This window comes from Paroedura picta, chromosome 7 (assembly GCF_049243985.1).
Source record: "Paroedura picta isolate Pp20150507F chromosome 7, Ppicta_v3.0, whole genome shotgun sequence".
Taxonomy (NCBI): Eukaryota; Metazoa; Chordata; class Lepidosauria; order Squamata; family Gekkonidae; genus Paroedura; species Paroedura picta.
This window is the reverse complement of record NC_135375.1, coordinates 5,840,943-5,856,075: the sequence shown is the minus strand read 5'-3', so window position 1 is coordinate 5,856,075 and position 15,133 is coordinate 5,840,943. Positions and strand designations below refer to the sequence as shown.

The 15,133-nt window shown below is 48.5% G+C and overlaps 1 protein-coding gene across 5 annotated transcripts in view; it reads right to left on the bottom strand.

The window, feature by feature from the left end:
* Positions 1-439: 439 nt before the first annotated feature.
* ARHGEF39 (Rho guanine nucleotide exchange factor 39) overlaps positions 440-15,133 on the bottom strand; it is a 32,089-nt gene continuing 17,395 nt past the window's right edge. For 3 of the 5 annotated variants that reach the window (XM_077346690.1, XM_077346686.1, XM_077346688.1), the window contains 5 exons: positions 6,081-6,151; positions 5,791-5,919; positions 4,470-4,699; positions 3,530-3,618; positions 440-3,403 (listed from right to left, as the gene is read on the bottom strand). In XM_077346690.1, coding sequence (XP_077202805.1) covers positions 3,370-3,403; positions 3,530-3,618; positions 4,470-4,699; positions 5,791-5,919; positions 6,081-6,151 — 553 coding nt within the window. In that variant the 3' untranslated portion in view covers positions 440-3,369. Of the gene's footprint in view, positions 3,404-3,525; positions 3,683-4,469; positions 4,700-5,790; positions 5,920-6,080; positions 6,152-15,133 lie in introns of those variants that run through there. The other 2 variants (XR_013232972.1, XM_077346689.1) reach the window with 2 other exon arrangements.

The following is a 15,133-nucleotide window of genomic DNA, read 5'->3' as shown; positions in this document are numbered from 1 at the left end:
ACCCCCCCCCACGAAGAGGCCAGCTGAGGGGGTCCTCCTTCAACCCACCTTTTATTTTTCCAGCCCCCTTTCCAGGGGTTCTTAGACACAGCAGCCACAAAATCTATGCCACTCTTCCAGTGGAGAAGCTAGCCTTTCTCTCCTGTGTCTTTAAGCTGAGCAAAAATGCATCTAGCCATTCAGGACTGCTTCAAGCCCCAGTGGACTGAGAGGCTGGACTCTTTTGCTCACTCTGCTTTGTGGCCAAGCCAGAGAGCACAAAGGAAACAAGTGTGCTTGCTATACTTTTCAGCCAGCACAACCAAGTGGCACATCCTCTTTCCTCTCTAGGTGTAAGAGAGAGGCACAGTGGCTCCAAATCAGCTAAGTGTCCCAACCCACAGAATGCAGTCCAGAACCTCACCCCCAGAACCAACAGAGCAGAGTCCCAGGCGTCAGGAACAAAGCAAAAGTTGGTTTTTACTGAAGGCACTTAAACAGGAGTTTGCATCAGCAGAAGTCATTCATAAACCAAGGGATTGTTGAAGATATGTTATTAGGGGGGGGGCACTACGACAGTTATAGGTTCAGGCCTCTCCCCCCCCCCCCCCCCCGTGCTGTGCAGGAAAACCCATTCCCTTGAAGGAACCATTTGATCCACAAGAGTGTGAAAGTTGGAGCTTAGCAGTCTGGCAGTTGGTCCAGGTGGCCTGGCCACAGCTAGGTGCTACACCAAATGTTTCAAAGTGGAAACAAAAATATAATGATTAGCATTTCACAGAGATCATCAGAGCAGAGCCTGGGCAAAAACACAGAGACTAAGAGGAGAGGGGTGACCTGGGGGAATACATTACATATATAAATTCCCTGACATGTAAGGAGATCATAGTCTGACGAGTGCTTGCCCTCGAAAGGTCACGCCTTGAATAAATCTTTGTTGGTCTTAAAGGTGCTACTGGAATCTGATGTTATTGTCCTAGTACAGGGGGTTAGACTTGATGACCCTGGAGGTACCTTCCAACTATGATTCTGTGAAGGTATGCTGATGACACCACCCTCCTGTCAGAAATTAAGGAACACCCAGAACAGGTGATTACAAAGGTCAATGAAGTAAGAAAGAAATTTGGCCTTAATCACTAGAAAGACCACTGCAAAAACAGACAGATATATCACAATAACAACTGATGGTGAAGAGATTGAATGCGTTCAAAAATTCTTAGATCACAAACTGATGTGAGGAAAATCACACACCTGATTTTTACAGACTTAGAAAGAGAAACACTAGACAAGAGCCCAGCTCCCTCTCTAAGCCCTTCACCATCTTTGTAGCTCTTCTATGGACATGCTCCAGTTTCTCTACATCTTTCTTCAGTTGTGATGCCCGGAACTGAACACAGTACTCCATGTGAGGTCAGAGTGGAGTAAAGTGATGCAAAATGCGGCTGCTAGGGTCCTCACAGGTACACCTTAGAGGGCGCATTTCCAGCTGGTGCTCAGGCAGCAGCACTGGTTACTAATTGTGGCCCAGATCAGGTTCAAGGTTTTGTTTTTGGCATTCAAGGCCCTTTGCAATCTGGGACCCACATAACTGAAGGACTGCCTATATTCCTATGCTCCCTGCAGGACTTTACGGTCTGTGGGCAGTAACTTGTTGGGGATTCCTGGCCCCCATGAAGTTCATCTGGCCTCGACCAGGGCTAGGGCTTTTTCAGTCCTGGACCCAACCTAGTGCAACGAGCTCCCAGAGGTTCAAGGGGGTGGCAGGTTACAGTGGATGAACTTTAGGGTTGTGAGTGTCCTGCACAGTGCACGGGGTTGGACTGACCCAGGAGATCCCTTCCAATGCTGTTATTCTGTCATTCTATGATATGGGGTTTTCTCTGTAATCTGCCACGAGGTTTGCTGGGAGTGGCGGGATACAAAATGGAATAGTAATAATATCACCTAGTGTGATGTGGACACTATTCTTCTTTTAATACAGTCCAAAATCCCGTTTGCGTTTTTAGCTACCGAGTCACTGCTGAATCATGTTCAGTGTATGGTCTACTAAGATCCCCAGATCCTTTTCACATGTACTACTGTCAAGACAAGTCTCACCTATTCTATACTGATGCATTTGCTTTATGCTTTTTAAATACAGATCTTTACATTTTTCACTATTAAAATTCATTTTGTTTTAGTCCAGTTTTCCAGCCTGTCAAGATCATCCTGTATCCTGATTCTGTCTTCTGCTGAGTTTGCTACCCCTCCCAGATTAGTATCATCCGCAAATTTAATAAGTACCCCCTCTATTCCTTCATCCATATCATTTATGAATATGTTGAATAACATAACCCAGGACAGATCCCTGAGGGTCTCTCCAAGATAATGAACCATTAATAGGCACCATTTGGGTGTGATCTGTCAACCAGTTCTTGATCCACCTAACAGTAATAGGATCCATACTGCATTTTACCAACTTGTCAATCAGAATATTATGTGGAACCTGATCAAAAGCCTTACTGAAATCAAGGTAAACAATGTCCACAGCATTCCTGTGATCTAGCAAGGTAGTAACTTCCTTGAAAAAAGAGACACGGTTAGTCTGATATGACTTGTTCTTGAGAAAGCCTTGCTTATTAGTAATTGCAGCCATCTGCTCTAGCTGCTCAAAGACTTGCTGTTTGATGATTTGTAGAAGAAATGGAAGGGCAAGCCAGCCGGGCCTCAAAATTAGCAGGGATGGATAAATATATCAAACTGGCAGGTAATACAAACCTGGGAGTGATAGACCAAAATAAAATTAAGCGGGATAGGCTCTTGTTTGTGGGGATTGGGCTTCTCTAATCCTTGAAGAGCTGCTCCATGGAAGAATGGCCAAACTGCTTCAAAGGACAAGGCTAGATCCAGTGGCCTTTAGAATAAAATGCAGATAGAAGGTCTTCCCTTCCGCTTCTAACACTGAGGGCTTTCACCACAGGCAGTCTGGAGCCAGAGTACAGAACATGTCAAGCTTTAGCAGCCATTTATCTAAGGGATATAAGTACTTATTTCCTTACTTACACTGATAGTTATATATATGGAGATCTAACAGCCTTCTCAGATATCAACCAGGCCAAGCCTACTGTGGTACCTCCTGGCAGGCTAAGGATGCCCACAATTGTGTCCAGGAAATGCCAATTCCAGCCAATGAACTAAAAGCAAATGTAACCCCAGAGTGGTCACAGTTCAAGTGGCACTAGGTGTCAGGTTTGTGAAGAAAGGTGGTAATTCTTGCAAGAATGTGGGCATAAATCTTCAGCAGTTCCCACACAGTCTGAATAGCTGTACCTGTAGGATCTTGTTTGCTCTCTGGCCAGTTGTGCTTGCTTGTTTACTAAGGGAGAGAGGGGACACGTACAGTTGATCCTTTCAACAAATTGTAGTGGGCTTGATTTGTAGCTGCCTGCAGGAAAAGAAGACAAGACATGTGAATAATCAAATAGGATCCCTGACACTCAGCTTTGCTACCTGTGGGAGTCCCCCTTGGCCAGACCAGGCAACATGTAAGCCTGAGAGACATTTGGCTTACCGGATGGCTGTCCCCAGGTTCTGATGCCACTTGTTAAAGTTCTGCTGATCACAGGACATCAGCAGCAGTTTCTTGTGTGGGAAGGACAACTGAAAATGGAGAGGAAGTTGAACACTAGGAAGATACCAGAAAACACTGCTGCATGGCTTGCATCTGCACAAGGAGAGGGAAGAGGGAGGGGCACAGAAACAACACTGACAAAGCTCATTCAAGCCACCTCAGGTAGGGGGAAAAGGCTGGTGGAATCTCTCAGAAGCCCATAAAAGAGAGCAACCTAGTGGGAACTCTGGAGACAAAACCTTATGAGGAAAGGCTGAAGGACTCTAGAACGTTCAGCCTGGAGAAGAGGAGGTTGAAAGGGGACATGATGGCTCTATTTAAGTACTTGAAATGTTGTCATTTGGAGGAAGTTCAGGTGGTTCCTGTTGGCAGCAGAGGAAGGGATGCACAGTAATGGCTTTAAACTAGTTAACTGTATAGAATGGTACCGGCTAGATATCGGGGGAGGGGAGGAGAATTTCACAGAGTAGATTGAGCAGTGGAATACGCTGCCTAAGGAGATGAGTTCCCCCTCATTGGTGGTCTTCAAACTGTGACTGGACAGATAACTATCATGAGTACTTTAGGCTGATCTTGCATTGAGCAGGGGGTTGGACTAGATGGCCTGCATGGGCCTTTCCAAATCTATGATTCTATGAATCCAAGGTAGAACTCTGCTCTGCAGTCTAGCCTTCCCAAGGCACATTTTTGCCTCAGTGGGCACACATAGCCTTCCAATAGACTGACCACTTTACCCCCCCCCCCGTTCTGTACTCCAATTCTGCCTCCACAGGTTCTAGCTTGTGTTTTGTAGCCTATGAAGGACAGTGCCAAGGAGCAAAAGGAATATGAAGAGGCAGCACAGAAATGTTGTAAATGAAGAAATAAAAGGAAAGCTTACACTGAGGAGCCCTCCTTGACTCTGAGTGTGGCCAAACACTTTGGTCAGTGTGCACTGGCTGAGTGGGTAGATGGCCTGGCAAGCAAACTTGTGTGAATTCCAAGGGTGCAGTGGGTGGCAAGGCTTTGTCACCAGCAAGATATCAGAGAAGAGAAAGAACATCCTTTGCTGTACTTCCTCCCCCTTGGGGGGCACCACCATCAGCCATCCTTCCTGGAGATACCAGCGGTCTGCAGAAGAAGGCAGAACAGACAGAGCTGGTGAGAAGAAAAGCCTTGTTGGCAGGAAGCCCTGGGTCTTAGACCTACTGCATGCCAAGTGGAGCACTGGTTCTGAACACCTGTGTGATTCTGTCTCAGTAAGGAATACCAGTGCTGCCATCTTTGGAGAGAATCCTAAGCATCTAAGCCATTGCTCAAACTTCCTTACATATCTGCACAGATGGGATATAAATTTGGTGTATGTTTTTTAGATTAACAAGAAATCTCTGCCAGCAACTGCAGCATATCTCACCTGTACAGAAAGCTTCTAGCCAAATTTTATGATCCTCCTCCCCCTGAAGCAGCTCGCATTCCATTACCATCATTATTACTGATTAGAACTTAAGCCCGCTGTACCCGAAATACAGTGAGTGCTAGCAGCCCTCCTTGCGGCCCACCCCCACCCTGCTGCCCCTGCTCCCCTCCCTGCCATGAAGCTCTGTCCCCCCCCCCCCGCCTGGCTCCCGCCCCAGGAACCCAGCTTTGGGGGACGGAAAGGAGCTGGGCTGGTGCGTCTCCGACGCAGCAGCTTAGCTCCTTTCCCTGGCCCGAAGCCCTCTCTCCCGGCCCACTCCCGCCCCAGGATCCCGGCTTTGGGGTAGGGAAAGGAGCTGGGCCCTGCTCCGAAGCCTCACCCAGTCAGCCCACTGACGTGTCAGCCCACACTTTGCGGCTCCCGATTAGCCCCTTCGAGTTTTTATCCCGGACTCACCCCACCCCTTTCTCCTCCCACAATGCCCTTACTGCTTTATTCTTACCGCTCCTGCAGAGCGGTTTGCAGATGTGTCAGGGGAAGGATTTCTACAGCCCTGTATTGTGCCTTCCAAGAGTGATACCCAGAGATTTCAGAATTAGTGTGCTTAATAAAGCTTGGATGGCTGCCCTGAGGCTTTGAGATCAGTTGGAGACTCATCCTTCCTTTGACCTCTGCTCCCCTGACTGTTTCCCAACCACCACAGAGCATTACTTATTTAGGAAATGTATATGCCACTTCTCCAGGGACCTGTTCAAGGCAGCTCAGTAAGTGAAATGGGATAAAATCATAATTCAAGGGTGCCTACCTGGAGCCGACAACTGAATCTTCTGTCCTTTGAGCAGTTTCTGAACCCGGCTCATCTGGCAGGAGTTCTCATGGATGCGAGATGCTTTTTGGACTTGATGAAATACATCACATACAGACTTTAAAACCCCTGCAAAGAGCACACCAACAAAGGGTTATTCCAGTGTTTGGAATACTGCAACTCTGTCATTGCAAGAGTTGGGATATGTGAAAGGGCAGGCGTCCAGACTGCAAGCAGTGGTGGGAATAAGTTGCAGTCTTCACTGTGCACTAGGAGGTACTAAATCCTACCTGTGAGCTGCTCAAAACTGGAGCTTTCTGGGAGGATGTTTGCCACGAGGTTTTCCAGCAAGCATTTGTACCTGTCAAAGGAGCAAGAGAAGAGAGTATGCATAACCGAAACTGGGCTCCAAACTCTGCTCAGCCAGAAAGCCTCCTGGGTGGCCTTGGACCAGTAACTTCACACTCAAGCCATCCTACCTGACAAAACTGTTCTGAGGATAAAGCTGTGGAGGAACTCCCCCCTACCAAAAAAAAAAGCGTCTTAGAGTAGGAAGGACATGATACCAATGAGATAAAAAGATGCTACAAACACTCAGAACCAATCCGAGAAGGCCAGGATGGAAGGGAAGACACAGATAGAAGAAGCATTTTATGTTGCTTCTATCCTGAATCCCTAACAATTCTCCCAAGTGGCCATTATTCTACTCACTGTTAAGCAGGACAATTAAAACGGAGGTGTCAGCTTTAGCCAATCATTCTTTTGGTGTCTAAGAACTCTCATCCATAGTTCCCCTTAATATTTGTGAAACTGCCTGGGGGTGGAGCGAGTCTGGGGTGTCTGAGATGGAACAGGGCCAATCAGGGTGCGGCCAGGGAAGCTTGCTGCACCCTGATTGGCCCAGCCACTACAGCTCACGCCCTCCCTGCCTGGCTGCTCGGCCAGCACAGATGCGCCGGACTGCCAAGGTGTTTGCGGTACTCGCCCACTCCACACAGCTGCCTGTAGCGCTGGAGAGCCGATACCGCCCACTGCGCCAATGAGGGGCTGACTGAAGAGGCACCCCTGAACAGCCGACGCTGCTTCTGCACACCCACCACCCAACGCCACCACTGACAAGGATGGGACGGCAGTGGCACCTGCGCCATTGCAGGAAGTCCGCCCACCGGGTGCATCCAATACACGCTGTGCCCAGCTCTAAGAGGGGCAAATCGTCAGGGCACCTTGGTGGGAACTATGCTGCCACCCCACACAGAGCCCACCAACCGTGATGTCAAGGTGGCAGACCCACACCTGCAGCGCCTATGTCCCCACCACTGCCACCACCCTTATGGTAAGCCTGCCACTTCCCCGGACCCACCCACATCTCCCAGTACCGCAGCCAACACCACCCCGCCAACTTAGATCCATGATGCTGGCCGCCAAGCCTGGAAGACTCTCCACGGCTCCACCGGCCTTCCTCCCGACCCCCCCCCCCCAAGCCTCCCTACCACTTGGCCATCTCGCCAATTAAATAAGTACAGAGCCCTTGCCACTTCAGGGGCGAGAATATCCTCCTCACCTTTTTTCATCTCCGCTCATGGTTCATTACCAATCACACACCCCTGGATATGCTTCTGCATACAGGGATTCCTGACTGAAAGTCTGCTGATTCTGACCTGACAAACAAACCCCTACTACTAGAAAGAGGTGCTCCACTTTTGGGAGACAAATCTTCAGAAATAAACTCACAGTTAAATACAAAGACAAACCGGTCTTGCATGCTTCTCCAGCTTTTTTGACAACACAACCTTGAGGGGTACTTAACAAGCGGCGACCAGATGGGTCTCCCCTGCTCAACCTCATGATTTTACGGCAGGTTCCTGCTTTCAAACCTCCATTCCTGCTCAGCAACACTTTCCGCTGCGGTGGGATTGCAGCAGCTCTCATCATGCTGTCTTCATTGAGATAGTTATTCACACAACAGCGGGTGTCAAACTCTGCTCCCTTTTCTGCTTCCTGGTGCAAGCCTCCAGAGGACAGCTTGGATTCACCCGGTGGAGGGGCAACACATGGCATGTGTATGAAGTCTACCCCCCCACACACACACATACAGATCTCCACTCCAGGGCTCCCATCCAGTGCTCCACTCAGTAGAGACCTGGGAATCCCCTGGACTTTTATTTTAGGTGGGGTTTTTATCATGTTGCCCATCACAAAATGGTTTGCTGATAACGGCGGGAAATAAAAGTAATACTGCCACAATCCCAGCCTCCAGAGAGACCAGTTCCCCTGGAGAAAAAGGCAGCTTAGAAAGTTAACTCCACAGCGTTATACTCCATGGAGCTCCCTCCCCTCTCACTCCTGCCCACTCCACCACTTGCTCGCCAAACTGCGCCAACATGGGCCCAGAGCCCGCAGCCAGGGCAATAGCCGCATCAGGCTGCCACACTGCCGCAAAGCACTGAGCCACTCAGCAGCCACGACACTGGCCCAGAGGCTGCAGCAAGGGCGGTGACAACCCTACATGCTGACTTTCTCTCCAGCCTTCCTTTCCCCGGCACTGCTGCTACTGCCGCTGCTGCTCGCTACGCTCAGACCAGACCAGCCCGCCTGCTGCTGACGCCCAGTGGGAGGAGAGCCGTGACCCAGCGCCCTTTAAGACCCAGTAAGGCACCAGGGGCCACTATGGACTGCCCTGGAGAGGCAGCTTGCCTGTTCACAGTGGGCAAACCTGCCACCCACCACTTGAACCGCTGTGACAGGCACTGCTACTGCTGCCGCCGCCGCCCCTCCACAGCATGGACTTCTGGGAGAATTCACTGGCTGAGAAAGTCCTGCACAATGGCACCATGCCAGACAGCTATTACTGAGGCAACTCAGGTGCTGGTCCACACCACCCTTGAGCTGGAGGGGGGGGGCTGCTGGAGGGCTGGTTTTCTTTTGATATACAATGGATTAATAGAATCATAGAGTTGGAAGGGGCCATACAGGCCATCTAGTCCAACCCCCTGCTCAACACAGGATCAGCCCTAAGCATCCTAAAGCATCCTAGAAAAGTGTGTATCCAACCTTTGCTTGAAGACTGCCAGTGAGGGGGAGCTCACCACCTCCTTAGGCAGCCTATTCCACTGCTGAACTACTCTGACTGAACATTTTTTTCCTGATATCTAGCCTATATCGTTGTACTTGTAGTTTAAACCCATTACTGCGTTTCCTCTCCTCTGCAGCCAACAGAAACAGCATCCTGCCCTCCTCCAAGTGACAACCTTTCAAATACTTATTTATTTATTTAGATTTCTATACCTCCCATTTCTTTACTTAGATTGCCAGCTCTTTGCTCTGCCCCCACACCCTGGAGATGGTTGCTTGCTGTTGCCATCAGCAGGTTCGGGGAAACCCTGGAGATTTCATGATCGCCCATCGGGAGGGCGGGGACATCACTGGAGTGCAATGCTTTCTGCCTTTCCCCCCATCTCCCTACATTTCTTTCTGTCGTTCTCTGTTCTCTCTCTTTTCGTCTTTCTCTTTCACTACTTCCTTATGCTAGCACCCGTTGTATTTAGGAAACATGCTGTTTAGGGCTGCCTGGGCTGGGAACACACTTGATGATGCCTTACCTAAGTCAGACAACTCTTCTATTAAGGCCTGTCTAGTCTCCTACGGCCAGCATATAGAATCATAGAGTTGGAAGGGACCATACAGGCCATCTAGTCTAACCCCCTACTCAATGCAAGATCATCCTATTACTATTATTATTATTAAATATGTTACCCACCACTCCCAAGAGGCTTGTGGCAGGCTACATAAAGTCCAGCTAAAACCCCATTAAAATGGACAATTACAGTACAATAACAACATAGCAGCAACAACATAGCAGAACCCCCCAGCACCTCCCTCACCCTACTACAAGAGGGAGGAGGAAGGAGAGACAAAATCACAGATGACATTCAACATTTAACATCAGGGGGATCCCGTTGATTTTTTACACTGCCCCAGCCTCAACCGTAGATCTGGTGGAAGAGCTCCGTTTTACAGGCTCTGTGGAAAGCTGGAAGGTCCCACAGGGCCCAAAGCTCACCCGGGAGCTTATTCCACCAGGTCGGAGCCAGGACCAAAAAGGCTCTGGGCCTGGTCGAGTCTAGGCGTGCTTCTTTGGGGCTGGGAACAACCAGTAAATTCTCACCCGCAGAGCCTAGAGCCCCTCAGGGGGCATAGGGCAATAGGCGCTGCGCTGGGAGTGATCGGCGGCTTCAGCGGCCGAATCGCTCAAGCCTAGCCACGCTGCACGGGGGGAGGAGGCGCGGGCACAAACACGCAGGCACAGCAGCTTCATGCCTATGCACCCGCCAGCAAGCACCGCACTGAGGGGGGGAGGGCCGGGCACAAACGCTCAGGCACAGCAGCTCTGTGCCTGCGCATTTGTGCTCACCAGTGAGCACCGCTCTCCCTCTCCCCCCCCCCCTGGTCTCTGGCCTGAAAAAGGTTGGGGACCACTGCCCTAATAACATTAAAAGTTCAAGCCTAAAAGATCCAATACAACCCCAAGTAGCGGTATTCCATAGTATTCCCGTGAGGACTCTAGCAGCTGCGTTCTCTACCAGCTGGAATCTCCGGGTCAGGGACAAGGGCAGGCCTGCATACAGAGTTACAGAAATCTATTCTGGAGGTGACCATCGCATGGATCACCATGGCTAGGTGTTAAGGGGACAGGTAGGGTGCTAGTAGCCGGGCTTGGCGAAGGTGATAAAAAGCCTGACTGGCTACCTTCTTGACCTGGGCCTCCATAGTTAGGGAGGCGTCAATGGTCACACCTAAGTTCCTGACCTGGGATGCTGTCATCAGTTGCATCCCTGCCAGGGATGGTAGTCGCACTTCCTAATGCATCCAGGATAAGGATCTGTCCAGCCACTGCTTGAAGACTGTCAGTGAGGGTCAACTCACCACCTCCTAAGACAGCTGAACTACTCTGTGAATTTTCCTGATATCTAGCCTGTCAGCTCAGCCCCTGGAGGCTATTTCTGGCTTTGAGTTTAGTGGAGGCGTGATCAATGCTGCATACAGTGGCATTATGACATCTTGTAATTTCGATGTGTTGTCTCTGTTGATACAGCTTTCCCGTGAGCCCTCTCAATTTTGTCCACATCCATTTTGAAGTAACCTTCACAAACTAGTAGGGATCCATATGTTTGATCACTTTCAGGATCCAGTCTGTAATATCTTTAATCTTTGTCCCTGGCAAGCAACACACCTCTTGGACTAGGACATTCCATGCTCCTCAACAGAGATTCACTGATGACCAACACTTTCCTTTTCCTTTGCCTCTTATCCCCATGCCCTCTTCACTCCATCTTTGAATTTGTTTTGGTTCCTCCTTTGCCCTTGTTGCTACTTCCATCTCCTCTGCAAGGGCTTGAAATCTATTTCTAAGCTCCAATTGCTCCAATGCCATGTCACTAGATGCCTTCAGGCTCATGTTGCAGCAGTAAAGAGAGCCTACATAGGGAAGTCAACACACCATTCTCCTTTAGATTGGAGTTTAAACTATGTGTATAATGGTACCGGCTAGCTATCAGGAAACAATTTTTTCAGAGTACTTCAGTAGTGGAATTAGCTAAGAAGATGATGATCTCCCCTTCACTTGTAGTCTTTAAGCAGTGGCTGGACGGATACTTATCCTGGATGCTTTAGGCTGATCCTGCACAGGGGGTTGGACTAGATGGCCTGTAAGGCCCCTTCCAACTCAGTGATTCTACTTTTGCTGTTTTGCAGTATACAATCCACCTGAACCCACATTATTGTAGATTTAAATTTCTAAGCCTACATTTTTCAGTTTCCCTTGGAGTAATGGACTCATTTTTGAGAAATGTGACCTGGTTGTGCTATGGGGAAGCGAGATTTAACAGCACTGTCTCCAGTTGGAGCAATACCAGTTCCATCTCACGTCAGATCTCCAGCCTCACTCACAACCAAGCCCAGGGCAATCATCCTCTAGTCTTCTCCCTAGCCAACCACTCCAGTCATTTTCTGTATCTGGAAGCGTCTCTTTCCTAAAACCTGAAAACACAGTAATGCAGAGAATGAGGGAGTTATTGGAGTCACCCATTGTGGCATAACTTGCGCTTCTGATTGCCTCGCTTACATCCGCATTTCTAGGTTCATCCCCAGAGCTGTGACAAGACAGGAAATCACTGCCAGATTCCAGCTGCAAGTAGAGTCTATCAAAGATCACAGCTGCAAGAAACCAGACAGCAATACGTAGAGCACACGAAGACAGATGCTTAGAGGGGAAATTAAACAGAGATCCTACTCCCTCAACACTACACTAAAGACTACAGAGACAATGTCCCTGCTCCTTTCCTGCCCCGAGGTCCCGGGTCGCTGGTTGGTGGGCGGCGGCCTTCTCCCGGCCCCGGGAACATCCTCGCTGCGTCGCGGACATGGCCAGGCTGATACTGCGCCCCCCACTAGCACCCACTGTATTAAGCTTACAGCGGGCTTAAATTCTAGTCATAGAATAATAGAGTTGGAAGGAACCTCATGGGTCATCCAGTCCAATCCCCTGCACTATGCAGGACACTCACATTCCAATCGCTCATCTACTGTAATCTGCCACCCCTTTACCTTCACAGAATCAGCCCCTCCGTCAGATGACTATCTAGCCTCTGTTTAAAAATTTCCAATGATGAAGAAGCCTGTTCCACTGAGAAACCACTGTGTCAGGAACTTCGTCTGGATGTTTAGATGGAATTTCTTTTGAATGAATTTCATCCCATTCGTTCTGGTCCATCCCTCTGGGGCAAGAGAGAACAACTCTGCTCCATCCTCCATATGGCACCTTTTTAAATGATCTGAAACACCACAAGCTAGGTTTAGCTATTGTATGACCTTATACTCTGTCAAGAGATTTCTTAATAAGTTGGTCTTTAAGTCTAAAAACCCTCCCTTGAAAAAGCTGTCGGCGAAACGCATCGAGACTTCTGTGAAATAAGAATAAAAGAATTACTGAAACTGGAGAGACGACTCTATATAAATCCAATTTGGATATTTTTTATTGCCATATTGGTTTCCCAGTGCGTCTGAACTATCCTCTCTAGGCTAAACAGACCCAGCTCCCCCAACCTTTCTTCATATGTGTTGGTCTCCAAACCCCTCACCATCTTTGTTGCCCTCCTATGGACACATAGAATCATAGAATTATAGAGTTGGAAGGGGCCATACAGGCTATCTAGTCCAACCCCCTGCTCAACACAGGATCAGCCCAAAGCGTCCGAAAGCATCCAAGAAAAGTGTGTATCCAACCTTTGGTAGAAGACTGCCAGTGAGGGGGAGCTCACCACCTCCTTAGGCAGCCTATTCCACTGCTGAACTACTCTGACTGTGAAAATTTATTTCCTGATATCTAGCCTATATCGTTGTACTTGTAGTTTAAACCCATTACTGCGTGTCCTTTCCTCTGCAGCTAACGGAAACAACATCCTGCCCTTCACCAAGTGACAACCTTTCAAATACTTAAAGAGGGCTATCATGTCCCCTCTCAACCTCCTTATCTCCAGGTTGAACATTCCCAAGTCTCTCAACCTAGAATCATAGAATCATAGAGTTGGAAGGGGCCATACAGGCCATCTAGTCCAACCCCCTGCTCAACGCAGGATTAGCCCTAAGCATCCTAAGGCATCCAAGAAAAGTGTGTATCCAACCTTTGCTTGAAGACTTCCAGTGAGGGGGAGCTCACCACCTCCTTAGGCAGCCTATTCCACTATCTTCATAGGGCTTGGTCCCTTGACCCCAGATCATCCTCGTCGCTCTCCTCGGTATCCTTTCAATTTTATCTATGTCCTTCTTGAAGTGAGGCCTCCAGAACTGCATCCTGTATCCCCCATCCAATAGGTATGCTTTTCATTTTTCTGACCCAGATGCAGAACTTTACACTTATCTTTATTAAATTGCATCATGTTCTCATTTGCCCATTTTTCCATTATGTTCAGATCTCGTTGAACTGTCTCTATCTTCTGGAGTATTTGCCAGTCCTCCCATTTTGGTGTCATCTGGAAACTTGATGAGTAGTCCCTCCACCCCCTCATCTAGATCATTAATATATATGTTTAAAAGTACCGGGCCGAGCCCGGAGCCCTGAGGTACCCCGCTACTCACCTCCCTCCAGTCTGATGAAACACTATTGACAACAACTCTTCGAGTGCGGTTCTCTAACCAATTCCCTATCCACCTAACTATCTGAAAATCCAGATTGCAGTCCTTCAACTTATCCATCAGAACATCAAGGGGAACCTTATCAAAAGCTTTACTAAAATCCAAGTAAACGACATCAACCAAATTTCCACGATTCAGCAAACCTGTTACTTGAAGTCCAGTCTATACGTACAACTACGTAAAGTTTTTCTCTTTCCCACAATTGAAAATTCCAAAAGCACATTGTCACTGCTACCAAGTGTGCCCACTACTTCCACCTCATCTACCAGTTCTTCCCTATTGATGAGAATCAAGTCTAAAATAGCACAGCTCCTGGTTCTCCTCTCTACTTTCTGGGAAATGAAGCTGTTGGCAAGACAAGTTAAGAATTTAACGGAGTTTGCATTGTAAGATCAAGGTGATCTTACATTCCCAGTCTTGATGGATCTTTCAGGAGCAGTAACTATCTTGGGATAGTCACAGTCCTGATAGTGTTGTTCTCACAGAGCAGTTTCTCTCAGCGCTCTCTCAGCCTCATCCACCTCACAGTGTGTCGGTTTTGGGGAGACTCCTTTGGGCAGTGAAAATGAGTATAAAACTAAGTCTTTTTCATATACAACCAGAAGTGGATCTCTCTTCTGTGACCCAGTGCCTGGAACTTAATCCAGCCAAGACTGAAGTCATGTGGCTAGGTAAGACCGGGCCTATGAAAGGATTGCAGCTTCTGGCTCTGGACAGGGTCCAGATCTCATTAGTGGACACTTCTAAGTGTCAGCGGATCTGGCAGGATGCCTCTTATCTTGGTCAAGAAAGTGTCCACAGGTGCAGGGCAAGCTTTTTTCTATCAATGCTAGGCTCATCACTGACCAAGCTGGACCTGGCTATAGTGATTTATGCCACACAAACCTCCAGAACAAACTACTGCAATTCACTGTAGGCAGGGCTGCTCTCGATAAGGCTTTGGAGACTTTAGGTTGTTCAAAATGCAGCTGCCAGGCTTCTTGCCAGAACGCTTTCATACAGCCTGTCTTGAAGCAGCTGCATTGACTGCCTATTGGTTTCCCTGTCAAATTCAAGATGATTTGGACCTAAATGGCCTGGGACCATCCTACCTGAAGAACCACATCTCTCTTTACAAACCACCTCAGCAGCTGTGGTCAATATCTGGCAGCCT